This window comes from Uranotaenia lowii, chromosome 2 (genome assembly GCF_029784155.1).
Source record: "Uranotaenia lowii strain MFRU-FL chromosome 2, ASM2978415v1, whole genome shotgun sequence".
Classification (NCBI taxonomy): Eukaryota; Metazoa; Arthropoda; class Insecta; order Diptera; family Culicidae; genus Uranotaenia; species Uranotaenia lowii.
The window spans coordinates 28743515-28767187 of NC_073692.1; the positions used below are offsets into that span (position 1 = coordinate 28743515).

Genomic DNA, 23673 nt, shown 5'->3' on the forward strand with positions numbered 1-23673 from the left:
AATTTTAATTTGTAAAACTTTTTATCACATTTCATCGTTTTGTTCCTCACGGGCCTACTATCTTGCAGTGGTTGATACAGATAGAATTCTCTCTCAAAGAATATAAAATTTCACCGATATAGCCGATAAAATTATTTCCCAAAATAAATTTACGGTGATTAACTCTTCATTTCAAGAATTTGAGATCTGAATATTAATTCTGAAATCTGGATCTGAATCTGAAATCTGAATCTGAAATCTGAATCTGAAATCTGAATCTGAAATCTGAATCTGAAATCTGAATCTGAAATCTGAATCTGAAATCTGAATCTGAAATCTGAATCTGAAATCTGAATCTGAAATCTGAATCTGAAATCTGAATCTGATATCTGAATCTGAAATCTGAATCTGAAATCTGAATCTGAAATCTGATCTGAAATCTGAATTCTGAATCTGCATCTGAAATCTGGATCTAAAATCTGAAATCTGAAACCTGAAACCTGAAATCTAAAATCTGAAATCTGAAATCTGAAATCTGCAATCTGCAATCTGAATCTGAATCATGGACGTGAACTTTTGAAATGTTGCCCATCCATTAAAATATTTTTAAAATAAAATATCAAAAAAGATTCAAGCAATTCCTACAACAATAAAACATTCATTTCGTTATCAGCATCAGCACATTTAATCAACAAGCCACGCGGCGAGACGGCAGTTCCTCCTGCTGCTGGGTTGGGTGGTAGATTTGGTGAGCGACAAAAAGAGAACTAAAGGATTTGTTTCTCTCGCGGCTACGTGAGGGGTGCGAGATTTGTACACCAACCTGCTGAAAATGTGGGCCAAACTGGTTGAAATCTGGCAGCTTTCAGTAAATTCGAAAAACATTGCTACAAATTTTCAAAACACTACATAAAATGTATGTCCATCGAAAGAGGAGATTCTAATGAATCTTTAGGTATATAAAAAGTGAACAATTTGAGTTCAAATTTTAGAGAAATCACGCAATCAAAATACCGTAAATCCACCGACATGAGGGGGAGTTTGAAAAATGACAAAAAAGATGTGAGTTTCATTACAATATACTGAACAACTGAGATTTTTGAGGAACCAACTATGTTCTACGAAAATAATAATGAAGTTAACGAAAAAAACTAAAATTTGAACTTAGAGAATCGGTCCATTGGAAAGCGAGATACAGCAATGCAAAGCCAAAATTGGGTGACTTTTTTGAAGTGAGATTTTTTTCTACCGGAAGTTCCGGGATAGCGGCCAAAACTTCCTTTGGACCACCAAAAATTTTTACATCCATGGATAGATTTATTCTTGACAATTCCAAATATTATAAAATCAGCGCAATATTTGGAATCTGTCACAAGTTATAAGCATTCTAAAAAGAGCTCTTTTTCGGGACATTTTTCATTCGGAATCAGCTACTGGTGATCTCGTAAAATATTTCGACTTATTTTTTCAATATTGAGAAATTAGAATAAATTATCTATACAATGAATTTAAATTCATCGAAATCGGTCAATATTTGCGGCCAGGAGAACGTCCGTAAACTACAGGTCAAATTTATCTAAAATAGATTTGTACGGAAATTTTGCGAACGGCTTTGGAAGGTTAAACCCGAATTTAAGAGGTCATATTCTTCGAGATGCCTACTAATGAAAAGGTTCCAACCAGATTCCAATTGATTTTTACAGATGAATTAGTGTAAAATATCATGATTTTGAAAAGGTTTAGCTTCTGTGGTAAAAATAATAGATCAATACATGGCTGAAAAAAGTGTGCAAAGATAAAAATTATATTTTATCATGAAGTAAGAGTATTTCTTGTCATCAACGATAAATTATTTTTCTAATATTTTTACATTAAATATTATAACAACACCTTCATTTCCTCCATAGAAAGTTTTTCGATCAAATCAATAGTTTTTAAAATACAGAAGTTTGAAACTGCCCGGATACTAAATGATCATAGCCTTAATACTAAAGCAGGGCTGCCTCGACACTACCTTCTTTAAATATTCCTTGAGAAGGCCACAGAACTGAAAATGTTTTTGCATGGCAAAATTTTCAAAATGTGTCGTAAGTGTCAAAATTTCTACCACTTTTTCCCAACACCCAAGGAATATTTAAAGGAGGTAGTGCCGAGGCAGCCTTGCTTTAGTATTAGTACCGCCTGTGACGTCACTGTTGCCAATAATCTGTGAATTTATATGGAAATTTTTCCTTTTTTATTAGCAATTACAAAAATTTGAAGATTTTTTCAACTTTGAAGGGACACAATTCTAGAAATATTATTGTTCTTCAAGACTGATACTAAAAAAGTTGAATGTAGTAGTTGTTTTGCTTTAATTCAGACGATTGAAGTTGCTGAGGTATCCTAACTCAAATTGACAAAACTTGATAATTAGTTCAAAATTTTGCTTATAAATGTTGAAATCAGTTAGGTTTGAATCGTTGATAAAATAAAATAACCGAAAATAGTATTTTTTCGAATCCAACCACAATCTTTTATTTGAATTTAGTAAACTAAAGTTGCAATGGTTTTATTGGGTTTAATTGTTCTAAATTAGAAATTCATATGGTACACCATGTTAGATTCAAATCATGACGATGAGGTGCACTGCCATAAACTACCTATCAGACCTTTTGAAATGGGAAAATTATTATTTTTGCTCGTTTCACATAGAGCATGACTGTGCATTCAATAACAAATTCAAGAATTATACACACTGCAGTCTATTAAACACAAAAAAACCTCATAGCACAATCAACTAGTAACCTTACAACATAATCCGAATCAAATTGGATTTTAATTTAGTTCTTTAATGTGTTTAACTTTGAAATTTTGGGTTCTACCAGTATAAACCTTCGACAGCTTGGCAACAGTGACGTCACGAAAAAAATCCAATATGGCTCTCGGCACTACCTTCTTTCAATATTCCTTGCCCAACACCAGTTAACTTGCTCTGTGAAAATTTGATTTTGCCATAGGCTACCATGATTGCCTAGGAACGTATTCAAGAGGCGTACAAATATGACGGTGAGATAAAAAAGCAAAATAGTAGAGCGAAATTTTAGATTGACGAAACTTTTGTGTGCAAACTCTAGCGCGAAAAGAAAATTACAATATTTTGATAGCTATTTGATAGCAACCTCAGTTGGGTTATCGACTGAGGAAGTGTATAATTTCCCTCCCTCAAATGAGCGGAGCAGAAAGGAAGCAAACACACCGAGACAACGAGAACAAGCAAGTCAAGAAATGGAATTTTCGAGAACGAACTGACACTATCAAATTTCCACACCCAGGTTGAGATTGGTTTAGCGAGAAACCGATAAAATCCAGAGGGAAGAAGATCCGGCCGGGAGTGATCTTTTTCAAAAGCATCATCATCGACAGAGGAAGCCATCGAGGAATGGTGCATTTACGAAAGCCGTTAGTTTCCACGTTCCAGTTAGATCGTCGAAGAATCCCAACAACCAACAATTCTAACAACAAGTCATCACATAGCGGCGCATTCCCGAAGGCCGATTACTCCGACGATCCAGAAGCGTTCCAGAAGTGATCCAGAAGCATTGACGAGAATCTTCTACAAACCAAGCCAACCGTTCCCGAACATTCATTCTGGTGGAGACAATGTCGGAATCTTGGTCAACGCCAGGCAGCGTCCATAAGGACCTGCCTCCACTGGTGGGACAAGCACGCGTGGTTGTCTCTTGAGGTTCAATCCCACAAGGGGGACAACCACCAGAGGTTGTCAAAGCCTGAACCAGTCTTCCGAAAATCAATCAAAACAAACACTCAGGATGCGTTTCCTGTTGGAAACATTCAGATTGTATAATGGGATAGCGCCTCTCGAAACTGCTTCGCCTGGCTGGTATGCAATCTCGATCAGCGCTCCTATCAGCTATGCAAACCGAGTCGCATCATTCAGAATTATCGGTTTAGCAAACATCGCATATCGGAGATGAGTGAGATACAAACTGATCCATTCTGAATGTAGCTCACTCAGTATCTGCCTGAATTATATGAAATTCAAAATTATTTTTTGCAGGACGAGAAAAATCAAACAGTTGTGCGGGACACCATAAATTCTCAGTAGTTTTAACGTGACGGACGACAGTTTAATAAGAGAACTTGTAAAATTTGAAAAACATGGCGAAAGTGAACATCTTTCCCTCACAAACACAACTTCAATTTGATTTTGATCATACTGATGTTAAAAAACGTTATAACAACAAATAAATTTATTAATTTGCTATATATCAAATCAAACAAAATACGCTAATGATCGGCTTCATGTATCACTCACTCAATGCCTGATCCATTCACTCCCGATCGAAGACCAACAAGATTCGCCATATGCATTGCGCATTGGTGAGATTCCAATTTGATGATGGTGCTGCACTGTTTTGACAGCAAGCATCGTACGAGGTGATCTGTATTTTAGCGATGAATTGAACGATCGATGATCGGGTAGGTCCTGTAGCAATCAATAACGAAACCCGACCGTTGTACGTTCAGTTGCGAAGTGCAATCAGAAACATTCATTGAAAATGAGTGATATTCGGAACACTGGCCTGAACCCGACGAGCTATGGGAACGGCTTCTCCGGGAAGCTGACCAGACTGATCAAGCCGACGATGAATGGAACGCAGAGCTGTGTGCGGATGTCGGATGAATTGTCGAATTCAGTCGAATCACGCAGCGGGCCTTGAGAAAGCGATGGTCTATCCTGCATGGTGTTCAACTTGGCGCTAGAAGCTTCGAGCGGTGGGCGAAATGCGGGGCACGATTTTCAACAAATCCAGTCCACTTATCTGCTTTCCCGATAAACTTGATATAATCGGCGGATCATTGGCGGCGGTCGAGGAGATCTACCGAAAACTGAACCACGGAGCAGGAAGGTTAATGATTAATACATCTAAGACGAAGTATAGCGGATCTGAGACCGACCGAATACGCTTGTCCAGTATTATCAAGGTCACGATCGTTGGCGACAAGCTGGAGATAGTCGAGACTTCGTCTATCTCGGCTTACTGGTGACCGCAGACAATGACACCAGCCGTGAGATCCGGCGGCCAATGATCAGCGGAAGTCGTCCCTACTCCACGAGCAACTGCGGTCGAGAAGACTTAGCCTTCGCACGAAGTGTAACCTGTATATGACACTCATTAGACCGGTTGTACTCTTCGGGCACGAGACATGGACGTACACTTGGTATATTCTAGCGGCGAGTATTACGAACCATTATTGCGAGATGGTCAGATCAAGTGGAGCTTAATCCGGTGAATGTGGGATGTCCGAGAAATTGGAGAAAGATAGCCATGGATCCGAGTGAATTTTAGGAATAATGATCATCAAGTTATGTCGTTAGACGGAAAACCGTGTTAATAAATAAATGTTATAATCTCATATTTTACACTGATGCTCGGTGACCCAAAAGGTATCGAAAAAACATATGGGAAACAAAAGTCAATTTTTTCAGTGGATTTCAGATCACACCAACAACATCTCCTTGCCTGATTCAACAGCTATGGTGGAAATCCAAGCAACCAAAAGTCACACATTTACTTGAATTAAGGCTTTGAAAGTTACGTATTGGCTGACAAAGACAATCAACTGCTCAATTCCCTATGTACGTTGTAAAGGGTGATACGGTCCTCCGAGATGATAGCCAAACAGGCTGCCACGACGCCACGCCTAGACGTTGCCTTACCGGCAGCTAAAATTCGAAGTGGTTATAAGCTTCCTAGAATAACCGCAAGGGCAGCCAGCGTCCAGCAGCAAAGACGCATGTTGATTATTACTGAGAAACATTACGAAACGGCATATAAATAAATCATCGGTTAAAATAATCTTGGTTTTCGGTGGAATTCCATGTTTATCACTGTTAAGAATAAAACTATACAAATTCTTGAATTTATCTTGAAATTTAATAAATGAATTGCTTCCACTGTTGATAATTTCGTGGTAAGTAAATACAATTTGACGAAAATTTATAAAGTCAAAATATTTAATCTTTTCAAAAACAATCATTTGCGAGTTAGCTTTAAGTTGTTCTGAGTTGAATTTTTCAATATAAATTATACATTTCAAAAACTTCCAAGCTTCAAAAAATTATTTATTCATTATATGCCCTTTTGTGATGTTCGTTCACATTTCATGTTCATGAAATGGCGGACATGTCTCAAAAAAGGCTATTGGAGGAACTTTTTGGAACTTCGAGTCCATATAAGGCTATTTGAGGCCCAATTTGTAACTTTTATTCTGAATGATGAGATTGACATGTCACAAAAAAGGCTATTTGAGCAACTTCTTGGAACTTTTAGTTCCCAGAATACTATTTGAGACCTAATTTGTAACTTTTATACTGTGTGGGTGCAATTGACATGTCACAAAAAAGGCTATTTAAGGAACTTCTTGGAACTTGAAGTCCACAGATGGCTATTTGACACCTAATTTGGAACTTTTATACTGTGTGGATGTGATTGACATGTCACAAAAAAGCAATTTGAGGAACTTTTTGGAACTGCAAGTCCATAGAAGGCTATTTGAGGAACCTTTTGTAACTTTCATGCTTACATTCGAGAAAATTCGGTACCAGTTCCCTTTGGAACCTTTGTTCAGCGAAATTCGAACTTTGGAGGCACGAGTTTAAGTAGATATGAGACTTTTGGTTGCTTGGGTAGTCACTAACTTTAGAAGTTTCTACTTTCTTACAATTTTTTTACCATTATAATTGTGCTTGATTGCTAAAAGCAATAGTTAACATGTGGGAGTAATTAAACATGTAATTAAACGTATGAATGCGGTCCTTTAAACTCTGACGAAATACTTTGCTAGATTGCAGGGCAGAATCTATTTTGAATGTTTTTCTCTACTCTTATGATGCTCAGAGATTCGTTGTATCGACCTACCGTTGACTGTACGATTCTGATTTGTCTCACGTTGAAAGAGTGTTGAGAATTTTCCAGGTGCTTACGCAAAACCAGTAAACGACGAAAAAGATTTTTGGGTTACGCCCTTTTTTAAAATTTTTGAAAAAGTGACAGCGATAATACGTTTTTCCGTGATGCAATTTGGTACCATCCAATTTTCAAGTGTTCATCGGAATACCTTTTGGACTAAGAGAAGAAAACATAAAGAAATGTGCCTCTTTTGAGTAGATCGGAAGATATCACTAGAAAAGATCTAGAAACATTTGACAAATACTTAAAATAAGGGGAAAATGTTCCGTAAAAAAATTCATGGAATGAAAATGAGCCTTCAACTCATAAATTTTAACGATTGTACTCTACTTCCGTTAAATCAAATTGAAAATCTTCGTCTGGGCAATAATCGCCTAGATTCACTATAAATACTTGATTGGATTTCGAATTAAAGCAACAGATAATCAGCTGCTATCGCTGATTAATAGCTATCTATCGATTGTTGAACAAGATGTTCTGAACCGGTGAGGTTTGGGATCTCTCACGTTTTTCAGCCGTCTACTCTCATTGAGCATGGACTCGATATAGGGCCCCAATAAAGAGCCAAATAACAATGCCTTATCATTGGCAACTCGCAACGACGACAATCGCAGCCAGTACTCATACTCCAGATAAGCGCCAATTCGATGGGTATAAAAGAACAGTCAAAAGAATTGATCCGGCTTTAGTTTAACGGTCGGTGAAGTCAGTCGTCGGTTCCTGGTTGTGGTCTTGTCGAAAAGTGTGATCTTTCGGGGGTTGTAGCAATTGTTAATCTTGGATAGACTTCGGAAGTCTTCCTTATGACGTTCGAGGAGTTCTGTGGCGGTCCTTTATGGGTAATTTCGACTTTTTCAGAGGGTAGTTTTATTGAACTGATTGCTGGTTGAGGGCTTAGTCATCAGTGCGAGGAAATTTCACCTGTTATACATGGAGTAATGTCAGAAATCGAAGAGATGCAAAGCACGAGATAAACATTCCTAATTTGGTGCTATGAATAACCATTTCGCAACTTCAGGCGGGTGCAATACCTCCAACATAAATGGTCATCACCTTGAGCGAACACAACCTTCCTTATCTTATCGATTATAGCGAACCGCCGATATTTGCAGATGATACCCAACGACGACGGCAAAAATGAGCTATTCAATTGTGTCAAATTGGTAGTTGAAGTAACAAAACACGACGTTTACAAACGGTTTTACACTATCACGTGAATAAATAAACAGTTGAATGGCTTGTGGCACTGGTCGTGGAAAAAGTTGAAAGTCATGTTGATTTGTACGATATCATCTGACGAAGGTTTTTGTTTTGATTTCAGGATGGCCAACTGGAGTGGCGTCGAGAGAATCCGGACTTGACGTTTTGCTTCCAGCGGATCATACTGCAGTGGGTTCCTAGCTTCTTCATTTTCGTTTTTGTATTTTATGAAGTGTACAAATATGGAGCCAGTCGATACAGGGATATCCCATGGAATTGGTACAATCTCACGAAAATGGCCTCAACTGCTGCTCTGATGATAATCAGTTTCGTTGATCTAGGCTTTGTGGTTCAACACAAGGAAGATCAACAGCTGTTCGACGTTCAGATCGTTACGGCTGTTTTGAACGCTTTGTCTTATGTAAGCTTGAGTAAATTTCAACCATCGCTAAGATAAAACCAAGATTTTTTTTCCAGGGCGTGGTGGTGGCGATGTACCATTTCCAACGAAAGTACGGTATTCGAAGCTCGGGAACCATCTTCGTCTTCTGGTTTATGCGAATGTTCCTGGGAATTTTCCAGCTTCGAACGGAAGTCAACAATAAAGAACTTCGTGGCGATCCTGCCGGAGACACCATCAACTATTGGGAGTACCAATACATAAGCTACATCGTGCAGTACGCACTGATCTGCCTAGTATTGGTGCTGGAGCTCTTCATCGACAAAGAACCCCAATACAGCGACTACCCGGAGGCCAAGTACCCGAATCCAGAACTGCGTTCCAGCTTCTTCGTTCGGCTGTTTTTCCTGTACTTTGATTCGTTCGCATGGCGAGGATTCCGCAACCCTCTCACGATGGACGATATGCACGACATCAACCCACAGGATGCCTCCCGGGAATTGGTTCCTCCGTTCGATAAGTACTGGTACGAAAGTGTCGACAAGGGATGGCAGAAGCAGCGAACCAAGGACAAGAAGGAAGGAAAGACGGACCTCGAATACAAGGCATACGGGCAGACCAGTGGATCGGTACTGCCAGCAATCGTCAAGGCTTACGGAGCACCTTTCTGGTTTGCCGGTATCTTCCAGCTGGTCATCAGTGGGCTACAGTTTGCTTCGCCGTACCTTATGCAGTGAGAATATTTTTCATCAATACGTTTAAGAAGATGATCAATGGTAATCCGTTTACCTTTTTTCCAGGGAGCTCATGAAATGGATAGCCTTTGATGGCCCGATGTGGCAAGGAATCATTCTTACCTTCGGATTGTTCGGAACAAATCTGTTGATCGCTCTTCTCAACGGCCAGTACTTCTACTACACCTTCCTGACCGGATTCCGCATTCGGACGGGTTTGATCAGCGGCATCTACCGTAAGGCCTTGCGAATCTCCAGTTTCGCCAAAAAAGACACCACCGTTGGGGAGATCGTCAATCTGATGGCTGTGGACGCGCAACGGTTCTTCGAGTTGACCTCTTATCTGCATATTTTGTGGTCTGGACCGTTGATCATAGGGCTGTGCCTGTATTTGCTTTATGAAATCTTGGGCGTGGCCGTTTTTGCCGGGTTGGGAGTGATGATTTTGATTACGCCGGTTTCCGGTGTGATGGCTACACAGTTGAGGGATTTGCAGGTCGAGCAGATGAAGTTCAAGGATGATCGTGTCAAGAAGATGAACGAAATTTTGGGTGGCATTAAGGTGTTGAAGCTGTACGCCTGGGAAAAGAGCTTCCAGGAATCGATCATGGCTGTGCGTGATAAGGAGATCAGTATTCTGAAGAAGATGGCGTATTATGGAGCTGGAGTTTACTTCACGTTTACGATCGCTCCGTTTTTGGTGACGCTTGTATCGTTTGCCGTTTATGTGTTGATCGATGAGAATAATCACCTGGATGCCCAAACAGCGTTTGTGTCCCTGGCCCTGTTTAACATTCTTAGATTCCCACTGGGTTGGTTGCCGATGATGGTCACATTTGCGATGCAAGCTTGGGTGTCGATCAAGCGTATCGACAAGTTTATGAACAGTGCCGAACTGAATCCGAACAATGTACTACACGAACAGAGCGAAGATGCCATTTCGATCAAAGACGGTACCTTTTCATGGGGTGATGAGGATCCGATACTAAAGAACATCCATTTGGCGTTGCGTCGTCGACAGTTGTCAGCTATTGTAGGGGGCGTTGGATCAGGTAAGAGTTCGCTGATCGCTGCCTTGCTAGGTGAGATGGAGAAGATCAAGGGAACGGTGAACACTGATGGATCGATTGCCTACGTTCCACAACAAGCGTGGATCCAGAATGCCACCCTAAGGGATAATATTGTGTTTGGGAAAACTTTTGATCTGAACAAGTATGATCGTGTCATTGAATGTTGCGCGTTGAAACCAGATTTAGAGATGCTTCCGGGAGGAGATCAAACAGAGATCGGTGAAAAGGGTATCAATTTGTCCGGAGGACAGAAACAACGTGTGGCTTTGGCCCGAGCCGTCTATGCGGACGCAGATATTTATCTTTTTGATGATCCGCTCAGCGCTGTAGACGCTCACGTTGGGAAGCACATATTCGAAAAGGTCATTGGACCACAGGGAATGTTGACAAGCAAGACTCGATTGCTGGTGACCCACGGAGTTTCCTTCCTACCCCACGTTGAGAACATCTACGTTGTGAAGGATGGAGAAATAACCGAAAGCGGTTCCTATCAACAGTTGCTGGATCAGAAGGGAGCCTTTGCCGAATTTCTAACCCAGCACATTCAAGATTTAGACGAGGAGGACGAAGGTATTTACTGAATTACTCTGTTCATAAAAAGGTTTCTAATAACGTTTTTTTCATTTCAGAGCTTCAACTGCTGCAGCAAACCCTGAAAGACGAAGCCGGCAAACAAATTCTTCAACGAGCCATATCGGTTCGATCGAATCACTCGGACGAGGCTTCCGAAAAGAGGAAGATCAGTCGACAGGAGTCGCGACTCAGTGCCAAGGAGTCCAAGGCTGCTCAACCGGTTGATCTTTCGACACTGATCGAGAAGGAAGAATCGGCAACAGGAGCCGTGACGGTAACCGTTTACCTCAAGTACATAAAGGCAATTGGCCTGCAGCTGGGATTTTGGGCAATCGTCTTCAGTGTGATTACGCAAGGAAGCGGAATCTATTCCAGCATTTGGTTAACGGACTGGTCCGAAGATCCAGAAGCAATAACAGACACTTCGGTGCGAGACATGTATTTGGGCATCTACGGAGCTCTGGGAGGAATTCAATCGATTGCACTCTTTATCAGCTCTGTGGTTCTTGGTTTGGGTTGCTTGAAAGCCGCTAAGGATTTGCACAACAATCTACTGGAAAGTGCAATGAAGATGCCGATGTCCTTCTTTGACACAACTCCATTGGGAAGAATCATCAATCGATTTTCGAAAGATGTCGACGTCATGGATAACGTTCTACCGGCGACCATTCGAGCTTGGCTGTATTTCCTGTTCACTGTTATTGGAGTATTTGTGGTAATCGGTACGTCGACACCGATTTTCCTTGCAGTAGTTCCACCGCTGTTGATTATCTACTACTTCGTCCAGAAGATTTTCATCGCAACAACTCGTCAGATGAAACGACTGGAGTCGGTGACGAGAAGTCCAATATATTCCCACTTCGGTGAAAGTATTAATGGCCAATCGACGATTCGGGCGTACAACGAACAGAAGCGCTTCATCAAGGAGTCGGAAGATAAAGTGGACCACAACCAGAAGGTTTCCTACCCCACGATTACGGCCAATCGGTGGTTGGGCATCCGGTTGGAGATGGTGGGCAGTTTCGTAATCCTATTTGCTGCTCTATTCGCCGTACTTGCTAAGGACACGATCGGACCGGCTACGGTAGGTTTGTCCATTAGCTACGCGTTGCAGATCTCCGCGACCCTTAGCTTCATGGTTCGAATGACGGCTGAAGTGGAAACGAACATCGTAGCTGTTGAACGATTAGAAGAATATACCGTTTTACCTCGGGAAGCCGAATGGCAAAAGGGAACAGTTGATAAAACTTGGCCAGCAGAAGGAAAGGTGGAGTTCAAGGACTTCAAAATTCGCTACCGGGAAGGTTTGGACCTGGTTATCAAAGGAATTTCTATTGCTGTTAGTGGTGGAGAAAAGATCGGTATCGTAGGACGAACTGGAGCAGGAAAATCAAGTTTGACGCTTGGTTTGTTCCGAATTGTTGAAGCTGCAGGGGGTCAAATTATCATCGACGGTGTTGACATCTCGAAGATCGGTCTCCATCAACTGCGTGGTCGATTAACAATCATTCCACAGGATCCCGTTCTATTCTCCGGAAGTCTCCGCATGAACATCGATCCATTCGGAACGTATTCAGATGATTTGGTTTGGAAGGCACTCGAACTGTCTCACCTGAAGTCTTTCGTGAAAGGTTTGCCAGCCGGTCTTGAACATGAGATCGCAGAAAACGGAGAAAATCTTTCCGTCGGACAACGACAACTCGTTTGCCTGGCTAGAGCAGTGCTACGAAAAACGAAAGTTTTGATTCTTGACGAAGCAACCGCTGCCGTCGACTTGGAAACCGACGATTTGATTCAGGTTTGTTTATTTTGATGTTTTGAAAAAATTGAAGCCTACTATAAGTGATTTTTAAATTCATTTTTTTAGAAAACAATTCGGACGGAGTTTGCAGATTGTACCATTTTGACAATTGCTCATCGACTTAACACCATCATCGATTCGGATCGGGTGCTGGTGCTAGATAAGGGATTGGTAGCAGAATGTGACAGTCCGCAGAATCTTCTTGGGGACAAAAATTCTATCTTCTACGGAATGGCCAAGAATGCGGGTATTGTAAGTTGAGCGGTTTTAGTCTAACAACTTTGAAACTCCACTGTTGTAAAAGTTATTCATTAAATTGTTTTTGTTGTACATTATTAGCTGTTTTCTTTACCAAGAACATCCGAAGTGTCTTATCCTTTGCTATTTGTTTTTCTGCAAAACAAATAGACAGATAAATTGAAAGAATTTTTGAAGTAATCCGAGTCTTTTGACACTTTTTTTAATCTTGTTGCATATTTGTCTTCAACCAGTATAATGACTGTGTTCAGTTAATGCTTATCATCTGAAAATGTTTCAACATTTAAGTGGTTTGTTAATACTTTATTTGCGAATATTATAATTCACTACAATTAAAATACTTTTTGATATTAAGCCATATTTTAAAGGGTTCCGAAACACTTAGCATATGCACATGTGCGAAGAGTATTGTGAGCTGTTCGGCGAATTCGTCCAAACACTTCCATAGTAGGCTGTGGATTAAAAAAAAGGCTTTTAGAGTTTCTTACTCAAATTATTGGTTAAGATCGGATAACAAACCTTCTTATCCTTTGTTTCCAGCAGCAGCAGCAGTAGAGATTCTATCACATTTTCGCTTGTCATTCTAGCTCACGATGCCGGCGTTCTTCGCCATTCCGTAGAAGATAGAATTCTTGTTGGCCAGCAGATTCTGCGGCGAATCGATCTCCGCAACCAGTCCCTTGTCAAGCACCAGAACCCGATCCGAGTCCAAAATGGTGTTCAAACGATGGGCGATCGTCAGAATCGTACAGTCGGCAAACTCCGTCCGGATTGTTTTCTGGAATTTGAAAAAAAGAGTAAGAACTTTTTCATCTGTGAGAGTGTATGGATTTACCTGAATTAAATCATCCGTTTCCAAATCGACTGCCGCTGTAGCTTCGTCCAAAATCAGAACCTTGGTCTTTCTCAGAATAGCACGGGCCAAACAGATCAACTGGCGCTGTCCGACGGAAAGGTTTTCTCCATTCTCGGCTACCTCGTGTTCCAAGCCTGCGGTCAAGCCTTTAACGAAGGACTTCAGATGGGAGAGTTCCAAGGCCTTCCACACCTGATCGTCCGAGTAACTCTTAAACGGATCAACGTTCATTCTAAGCGAACCAGAGAACAGAACCGGGTCCTGAGGAATGATGGTCAAACGGCTTCTCAACTGGTGCAAACCCATTTGGGAAATGTCCAATCCGTCAATGGAAATTTTTCCTCCTGCTGCTTCAACAATACGGAACAGGCCTAGGGTTAAACTAGACTTTCCAGCTCCGGTTCGACCCACGATACCGATCTTTTCTCCACCCTTGACACCCAGAGAGATACCTCGAATAACCAGATCCAAACCTTCTCGGTAACGAATTTTGTAGTCGTTGAAGTCTACGTTGCCCGTTTGAGGCCATTCTTTGTCTACAGTTCCCTTTTGCCATTCGGCTTCCCTCGGAAGAACGGTATATTCTTCCAATCTCTCGACAGCTACAATGTTGGTCTCTACTTCAGCAGTCATCCTCACCAAGAAACTCAAAGTAGCGGAGATCTGCAGCGCATAAGTGATTGACAAGCCAACCATAGCAGCTCCGATAGTGTCTCGACTCAACATAGCGAACAATGCTGCGAAGAATACCACCAAAGCTCCCACGATTTCCAGACGAATGGCCAACCACCGGTTAGCGATAATACTCGGATAAGACATCAACTGGTTGTAGTCGACTCGCTTCTCCGATTCCTGAGTGAACCGATTCTGTTGATTGTATGCTCGAATCGTAGATTGACCAGTAATCGTCTCCCCAAAGTGGGAGTAGATCGGACTCCGCGTTACCGACTCCAGACGTTTTAGCTGCCGAGAAGTTGCGATGTAGAAACGCTGAATTATATAGTAGATGACCATGAACGCTGGTACGACGGCGAGGAAAATCGGGGTCGATATACCGATTACTATGAACACTCCAATGACGTTAAAGAACATCAGCAGCCACATTCGAATCGACTGTGGAAGGGTGTTATCGGCAACATCTACGTCCTTCGAAAACCGATTCATGATTCGACCCTGAGGAGTTGTGTCGAAGAACGACATCGGCATTCGGAATGTACTCTCCAGTAAATTGTTGTGCATGGTGTTGGCAGCCTTCAGACAACCTAGGGCAAGGACAATCGAGGCAAACAGGAGCGACAGCGATTGCACGCCTCCCAAACCACCGTACACTCCGAGGTACATGTCACGTACTGAAGAATCTGTTGCAGCTTCCGGATCCTCAGACCAATTTGTCAACCAGATGTTGCCGTAGATAGCCGAAGCTTGATTCACAACACTGAATGCTATCGCCCAGAAAGCCATATTCCACCCGATAGCTTTGAAGTATTTCAGGTACACGGCGTATGCGACAGATCCGACGGCCGATTCTTCCTTCTCTATCAAGGTTGTCCCCTTCGCTGGAGTTGTTGGAGCTCCTTCCTTCGCCGAATTACTGACTCTTGACTCTTGTCGGCTGAATTTCTTTCTCCTGGTGCTTCCTCCACTGCCTCCACTTCCACTTGAACGGGTTGACATCGCTCGCTGCACAATGTTCCGCGATTTATCGTCCTGCAAGGTTTGCTGAATCATCTGAATTTCTTCATCTTCCTCGTCCAGATCCTGAATGTGCTCGGTGAGGAAGGCTGCAAAAGCACCCTTTTGATCCAGTAGTTCTTGGTAAGAACCACTTTCTGATATTTCACCTTCTTTCATGACGAAAATTTCCTCCACAAAAGGTAAGAACGAAATTCCATGCGTGACCAACAGTCTCGATCGACCTACGAGCATTCCGTTAGGTCCGATGACCTTTTCGAAGATGTGCTTTCCAACATGAGCATCAACCGCGCTCAAAGGATCATCAAACAGGTAGATTTGTGAGTCAGCATAGACAGCGCGAGCCAAGGCAACTCTCTGCTTCTGACCTCCAGACAGGTTGATACCCTTCTCACCGATTTCGGTCATATCTCCACCCGGTAGCATAGCAAGATCCGGCTTCAAGGCACAACTTTCCAGAACCTTGTCGTACCGTTGGGCGTCGAAGGGCTTCCCGAAAAGAATGTTCTCCTTCAGGGTGGCATTCTGAATCCAGGCCTGTTGCGGAACGTAAGCAATCGAGCCATCCGTATTGACGGTACCTTTAATCTTTTCCATCTCTCCAAGTATTGCCGAAATCAGTGAACTCTTACCGGTACCGACGCTTCCTACAACAGCCGAAAGTTTACCCTTCGCCAAGGTCAGATTGATGTTCTTCAAGGTCGGTTGTTCCTCGCCCCAGGTGAACGTTCCGTCGTTGATCGCTAGAGCATTCTCGCTTCGGTTGTTGGTAACATTAGAGGGATCCAGTTCTTCACTGTTCATGAACTTGTTGATTCGTTTGATTGAAACCCAGGCCTGCATGGCGAACGTTATCATCATTGGGAACATAGCCAATGGGAATCGAAGGATGTTGAAGAGGGCTAGTGATACGAATGCTGTTTGAGGATCCAGGATATTGTTTTCATCGATCATAACAAAGACGGCGAATGATGCTAGAGTTACAAGAAACGGAGCCATACTCCATACGAAGAACGTTGCAGCTCCGTAGTAGGCCATGCCTCGTAGAATGTCGATTTCTTCTGCTCTTACAGATACGATGTCAGACTGGAAGCTTGGCTCCCAAGCGTACAGCTTTAACACCTTCATTCCGCTAAGAATTTCGTTCATCTTTTTTACTCGCTCGTCTTTGATCTTCATCTGAGCTACTTGCAGATCACGCAACCGTTTTGCTATGAATCCGGTTAGAGGAATCATGATCACCATCACTCCCAAACCAGCGAATACAGCCGGTCCCAGGATCTCGTAAAGCAAGAAAATACAAACACCGATGATGATCGGAGCAGACCAAAGTACGTGCATGTAGGACGTCAATTCGAAGAATCGCTGCGCATCGACAGCCATCAAGTTGACAATTTCTCCAACGGTGGTTTCTTTCTTGGCCGAGCTGGATATCCGCAGAGCTTTCCGGTAGATGGCACTGACCAAGCCCGTTCGAATACGGAACCCGACGGTGAAGGTTTTCTTGAAGTACTGACCGTTGAACAGTGCAATCAGCAGCGAGTTGAAGAACAGTGCGAATGTTATCATCATTCCCAACCAGAATGGACCACTCATGGCAATGTTACCCATCAGCTCCCTGTGAAAATAAAAAGGTGGTAAAATCAAATGTTCAGAAAGCCTTCAAAACGTCCACACTTACTGCATCAAATAAGGTGAAGCGAACTGCAGCCCGGAAATTCCTATCTGAATCAACCCAGCAAACCAAAACGGACCTCCATAAGCCTTCACCATCGCTGGTAAAACTGAGCCGTTCGTCGTCGTATGAGGCTTATACACGGGATTCACCTTGCCAGCTTTCTTATCGGCGGCTACCTGCTTCTTGCGACCCCGCTCTACACTCTCGTACCAATACTTGTCGAATGGTGGAACCAGCTCTCGCGAAGTATCATCCGGATTCAAATCGTACATATCCTCATCGTTCAACGGCTTCCGGAATCCACGCCATGCAAAGGTGTCGAAGTACATAAACAATATCTTCGCGAAGAAGCTCGCTCTCAACTCGGGACTCGGATTGACGGCCTTCGGATGGTCACTGTAACGAGGTTCCTGATCGGGAAGAATCTCCAGCAGCAGCACCAGGCAACAGAACGCGTACTGCAGGGTGTAGCTTACGAATTGGTATTCCGCGAAGACGACTACGCCACTAGCGCCGATGGCCGTGTCCCGTGCCTGATGCAGCATTGCTTCCGTTCGCATCTGGATGATGCCGAAGAAGGCTTTAAGGAACCAGAAGATGAATACCGTTCCCGAGGTGCGGATTCCGTACTTCCGGAAGAAGTAGTACAGCACCAGCAGTAATATCTACGATGAAAATTGTTATAAAATTAACTGTTCAATCAACGTTACTTCATTCAACCTACGTAGGCAATCGCGTTAAAAATCGCAACCAAAATTTGAACGTCGAAAACGTCCTCCTGATTCTGATAGTTCACAACCATCCCGAGATCGATCCACGAGAGCACCATCAAGGCGAAGGTGCACACCATCTTGGTCACATTGAGCCAGTTCCAGGGGATGTCTCGGTAGCGGCTAACGACGATGCCGTACACTTCGTACACGCTGAACACATACAGGAAGAAGCACGGCACCCACTGCAGGATGATCCGTTGGAAGCAGAACGTCAGATCCGGGTCCTCTTTGCGCCATGTTAGGGTGTCGTCCTGTTTGCAAGAATTCAGGCATAGAAATCAGTTTCTATTTGTTCAATGGCTTAAGATATTTAAATATGGAAGATAAAAAAACCAGATGTTAGTTTTGAGAATTTTATTCACAAACACCGTTTGTTGAATTTTAAGAAGCGTCCTCACGAAAAACAACAGGCCTCAACTTGTTTTAACGAGTCCAAAGCAGTTTTAGCAAAGACGCTATTGCCAAACATCTAATTTCATTACATGCTGAATCAAAGTAATCGAAAGATTCAGTAGAATTATTCAACCAAGTAGGCTCACAACACATATTAGAGTGAATAATAACATGCTTCATGCTTACGTCCAAAGTTATGAAACCGAATTACCACTAGGAAAAATTTCTGTCTATTATAAAAACTGTTGGAGTGAGCTTTCAAGTCAATTCATATAAACTGAGAATGGAGTATTCAATTGTTTTGCAATGACGATCCGGTTCGAAGGACCAAATTAAACCTTGCTTTTTCTTGTAAACATGTCCATATTTTTAAGGTATATATATAAAATAAGCATGAGTAATACACAAAAGGGTACCTATGTATCCAACTTCGAAGCAAACGAAAAGTATGTGTCCAATTGTAGCTTTACAGAGCTCTCATAATTGTGTTAATACACTTTGATGTTTAGTGATTGATGAGATGATATTTGGTCAAAGCTTTAACCATAACTTAAGGAAACACGTGATACATTGATGGAACCGCCATAAAACAATGAAAAAGTTCAACAGATTCTAATGGCTTAAAGTTTGGTATTTGGGAAACGTGCACCAAAGACTGGAGAAACGGCTGATTAACCTTCAATTATGAGAAAGTTTTTACTCGAAAAATATTATACAACGAACAAAAGCCGTTATGTTCTAAATTTGCTTCGAGCATGAACGATATTCCCACTTCAACATGGGTGTCAAATCTGCTGAAGTCCATCAGACTAAATTATCCGGTTCGAAGGACCATAATTTTCCATGCCTACCAAAGCAAGGGTTTCACCCGAATTTTGCTCAGTTCAGTTTCTAGCTGTAATATTTTTGAGCTGAAACTTTCTGAATTCCAGAAAAAAAGAGAATAAATAACTATTTATTATCTACTTGAATGGATTTTAATCAAATAATTCCAAGCTTAGTGTAAGGATATTTACTATTTTTGAGGAGGAAACATCTAGAAATGCCACAAATTTTCAATCGGTTGAGCTTCATGATCAATGTCTATTTTTCCTTAATCATGATTCATATGAATCAGCTCCAAGAATCGATTAAAATCGCTTCGGTCGAATCGTTCATTGGTTTGGATCACCCCTTTTGGTTTTGTGTGATAACGCGCTCATAATTTTACGACAGCGCTTTGCTAACCCTGTTGGAGACATGAGTTGACTTTTTTTTCTGTCTCTTATCAGTGATAAAATGTCTTTGCCATTTTTGGAAAACCGAAGGCCGAAAATGTGTGCTGATATCAATCGTAAAAGTTAGCAAACAAATGAACGGTGGATTGAAGTTTGAAGTCACCATCAAAATCTGTTTGAATTTCATAATATTTTGAAATCTGAATAAGAATTCTGCTTATGAAATTTGATTCTGAATTCTGATTCTGAATTCTGATTCCGAATTCTGATTCTGAATTCTGATTCTGAATTCTGATTCTGAATTCTGATTCTGAATTCTGATTCTGAATTCTGATTCTGAATTCTGATTCTGAATTCTGATTCTGAATTCTTATTCTGAATTGTGATTCTGAATTCTGATTCTGAATTCTGATTTTGAATTCTGATTCTGAATTCTGATTCTGAATTCTGATTCTGAATTCTGATTCTGAATTCTTATTCTGAATTCTGATTCTGAATTCTGATTCTGAATTCTGATTCTGAACTCTGATTCTGAATTCTGATTCTGAATTCTGATTCTGAATTCTGATTCTGAATTCTGATTCTGAATTCTGATTCTGAATTCTGATTCTGAATTCTGATTCTGAATTCTGATTCTGAATTCTGATTCTGAATTCTGATTCTGAATTCTGATTCTGAATTCTGATTCTGAATTCTGATTCTGAATTCTGATTCTGAATTCTGATTCTGAATTCTGATTCTGAATTCTGATTCTGAATTCTGATTCTGAATTCTGATTCTGAATTCTGATTCTGAATTCTGATTCTGAATTCTGATTCTGAATTCTGATTCTGAATTCTGATTCTGAATTCTGATTCTGAATTCTGATTCTGAATTCTGATTCTGAATTCTGATTCTGAATTCTGATTCTGAATTCTGATTCTGAATTCTGATTCTGAATTCTGATTCTGAATTCTGATTCTGAATTCTGATTCTGAATTCTGATTCTGAATTCTGATTCTGAATTCTGATTCTGAATTCTGATTCTGAATTCTGATTCTGAATTCTGATTCTGAATTCTGATTCTGAATTCTGATTCTGAATTCTGATTCTGAATTCTGATTCTGAATTCTGATTCTGAATTCTGATTCTGAATTCTGATTCTGAATTCTGATTCTGAATTCTGATTCTGAATTCTGATTCTGAATTCTGATTCTGAATTCTGATTCTGAATTCTGATTCTGAATTCTGATTCTGAATTCTGATTCTGAATTCTGATTCTGAATTCTGATTCTGAATTCTGATTCTGAATTCTGATTCTGAATTCTGATTCTGAATTCTGATTCTGAATTCTGATTCTGAATTCTGATTCTGAATTCTGATTCTGAATTCTGATTCTGAATTCTGATTCTGAATTCTGATTCTGAATTCTGATTCTGAATTCTGATTCTGAATTCTGATTCTGAATTCTGATTCTGAATTCTGATTCTGAATTCTGATTCTGAATTCTGATTCTGAATTCTGATTCTGAATTCTGATTCTGAATTCTGATTTTGAATTCTGATTCTGAATTCTGATTCTGAATTCTGATTCTGAATTCTGATTCTGAATTCTGATTCTGAATTCTGATTCTGAATTCTGATTCTGAATTCTGATTCTGAATTCTGATTCTGAATTCTGATTCTGAACTCTGATTCTGAATTCTGAATTCTGATTCTGAATTCTGATTCTGAATTCTGATTCTGAATTCTGATTCTGAATTCTGATTCTGAATTCTGATTCTGAATTCTGATTCTGAATTCTGATTCTGAATTCTGATTCTGAATTCTGATTCTGAATTCTGATTCTGAATTCTGATTCTGAATTCTGATTCTGAATTCTGATTCTGAATTCTGATTCTGAATTCTGATTCTGAATTCTGATTCTGAATTCTGATTCTGAATTCTGATTCTGAATTCTGATTCTGAATTCTGATTCTGAATTCTGATTCTGAATTCTGATTCTGAATTCTGATTCTGAATTCTGATTCTGAATTCTGATTCTGAATTCTGATTCTGAATTATTCTGATTCTGAATTCTGATTCTGAATTCCGATTCTGAATTCTGATTCTGAATTCTGCTTCTGAATTCTGATTCTGAATTCTGATTCTGAATTCTGATTCTGAATTCTGATTCTGAATTCTGATTCTGAATTCTGATTCTGAATTCTGATTCTGAATTCTGATTCTGAATTCTGATTCTGAATTCTGATTCTGAATTCTGATTCTGAATTCTGATTCTGAATTCTGATTCTGAATTCTGATTCTGAATTCTGATTCTGAATTCTGATTCTGAATTCTGATTCTGAATTCTGATTCTGAATTCTGATTCTGAATTCTGATTCTGAATTCTGATTCTGAATTCTGATTCTGAATTCTGATTCTGAATTCTGATTCTGAATTCTGATTCTGAATTCTGATTCTGAATTCTGATTCTGAATTCTGATTCTGAATTCTGATTCTGAATTCTGATTCTGAATTCTGATTCTGAATTCTGATTCTGAATTCTGATTCTGAATTCTGATTCTGAATTCTGATTCTGAATTCTGATTCTGAATTCTGATTCTGAATTCTGATTCTGAATTCTGATTCTGAATTCTGATTCTGAATTCTGATTCTGAATTCTGATTCTGAATTCTGATTCTGAATTCTGATTCTGAATTCTGATTCTGAATTCTGATTCTGAATTCTGATTCTGAATTCTGATTCTGAATTCTGATTCTGAATTCTGATTCTGAATTCTGATTCTGAATTCTGATTCTGAATTCTGATTCTGAATTCTGATTCTGAATTCTGATTCTGAATTCTGATTCTGAATTCTGATTCTGAATTCTGATTCTGAATTCTGATTCTGAATTCTGATTCTGAATTCTGATTCTGAATTCTGATTCTGAATTCTGATTCTGAATTCTGATTCTGAATTCTGATTCTGAGTTCTGATTCTGAATTCTGATTCTGAATTCTGATTTTGAAATCTAATTCTGAATCTTGATTCTGATTCGTTTTTATACATGATGATGTTCCGATCATATGACGGTAGAATTCTGATTCTTAAATTAGATTTTCTTAATAAAATTGGTAAAGCTTAATGTTATTTTTCGAATACTCACCCAGAAAGGACCTCCACAAAATTCTTCAAAGGTCATTTTTATCCTTGTAAGGAACTCCTTCCATTCACTAGCTTCTCACTGAATCTGCCGCAATTTTTCACTGGATTATTGAATTGAACTTTTTTCAAATAAAACCTTTCAAATTTTGGCTGTGACGTACTTCAAGTCTCACGTTCATTCACAGATTGGCTCCCTATCGACGGAATCGCTCCACCAAATGTGCAACTCATTCAAACTCCCGATTAACTGTCACCGTTTTCTTATCAGCTGCCGAACTGATATGATGATTATGATAAATACCACACAGCGTTTTTCTTTCGTATGTTTTTGAGAAGCAAAAAATACAAAAAAAAAATCCTAGATTAATTCCACCGTTTTTTTTCACTTCTTGACTCCTTCGTTCAAGTCGCGATTTCGATCGATGCCGTCCGGGTTCCAACAATTGACTGGTCTACACCCGCCGGTTGACCCGGTAATTATATTTAGTGTGAGGTTCAATTCACCTAGTCAGTTCTATACGATATGATTGAATACATTCCTACTAGAGAAGAAGAAACCGGGACGATACACATCATCGATACGTCATGATATGGTTTGTGTTTTTTTTTCTTCATATTCCATACGCATTTGAATTCGATTTGAGGCACAGTAGCGAATGTTGATGGAAATTTTCACCTACCAAGGAATTTTCTTATCAAAGAAAACAGATAGAATCCATAGATGTAACTTTTGATCTCCTCAACGAGTGTAAAACGAAATCCCAAGTGAGCGAAGTTCAAAAGTAGGTATGTTAATTTTTTTGGTTTAAAAAGAAATTTTTTTTTACAGTGTGCAGATAACGATTCAATGTATTATTATCGAGAATATGAAATAACTTCTATTTCAGTTGTTACTTACCTATGTTTGTACCCACTTGGTACAAATGAGAAGTTCATGGTTGGTCCA

At 40.3% G+C, this 23673-nt stretch overlaps 2 protein-coding genes across 3 annotated transcripts; one reads left to right on the forward strand and one right to left on the reverse strand.

The window, feature by feature from the left end:
• The first annotated feature begins 7633 nt into the window (after positions 1–7633).
• On the forward strand, positions 7634–12995 carry LOC129748578 (multidrug resistance-associated protein 1-like). The gene is made up of 6 exons (XM_055743235.1): positions 7634–7795; positions 8278–8577; positions 8634–9289; positions 9357–10930; positions 10990–12731; positions 12801–12995. Exons 1-6 carry the CDS (start codon positions 7760–7762, stop codon positions 12993–12995), a joined length of 4503 nt encoding a protein of 1500 aa, XP_055599210.1. The 5' UTR covers positions 7634–7759.
• Positions 12996–13280: 285 nt separating this feature from the next.
• Positions 13281–22840, reverse strand: LOC129747173 (multidrug resistance-associated protein 1-like). 2 transcript variants are annotated; one of them, XM_055741221.1, is made up of 6 exons: positions 22729–22840; positions 17943–18242; positions 17222–17883; positions 13828–17158; positions 13512–13770; positions 13281–13444 (listed from the first exon to the last, which is right to left on the reverse strand). In XM_055741221.1, exons 1-5 carry the CDS (start codon positions 22762–22764, stop codon positions 13576–13578), a joined length of 4524 nt encoding a protein of 1507 aa, XP_055597196.1. In that variant the 5' UTR covers positions 22765–22840; the 3' UTR covers positions 13281–13444; positions 13512–13575. The 2 variants fall into 2 exon arrangements, with proteins under 2 accessions (XP_055597196.1, XP_055597195.1); XM_055741220.1 differs by having other exon boundaries at positions 13512–17158.
• Between the last annotated feature and the right edge of the window lie 833 nt (positions 22841–23673).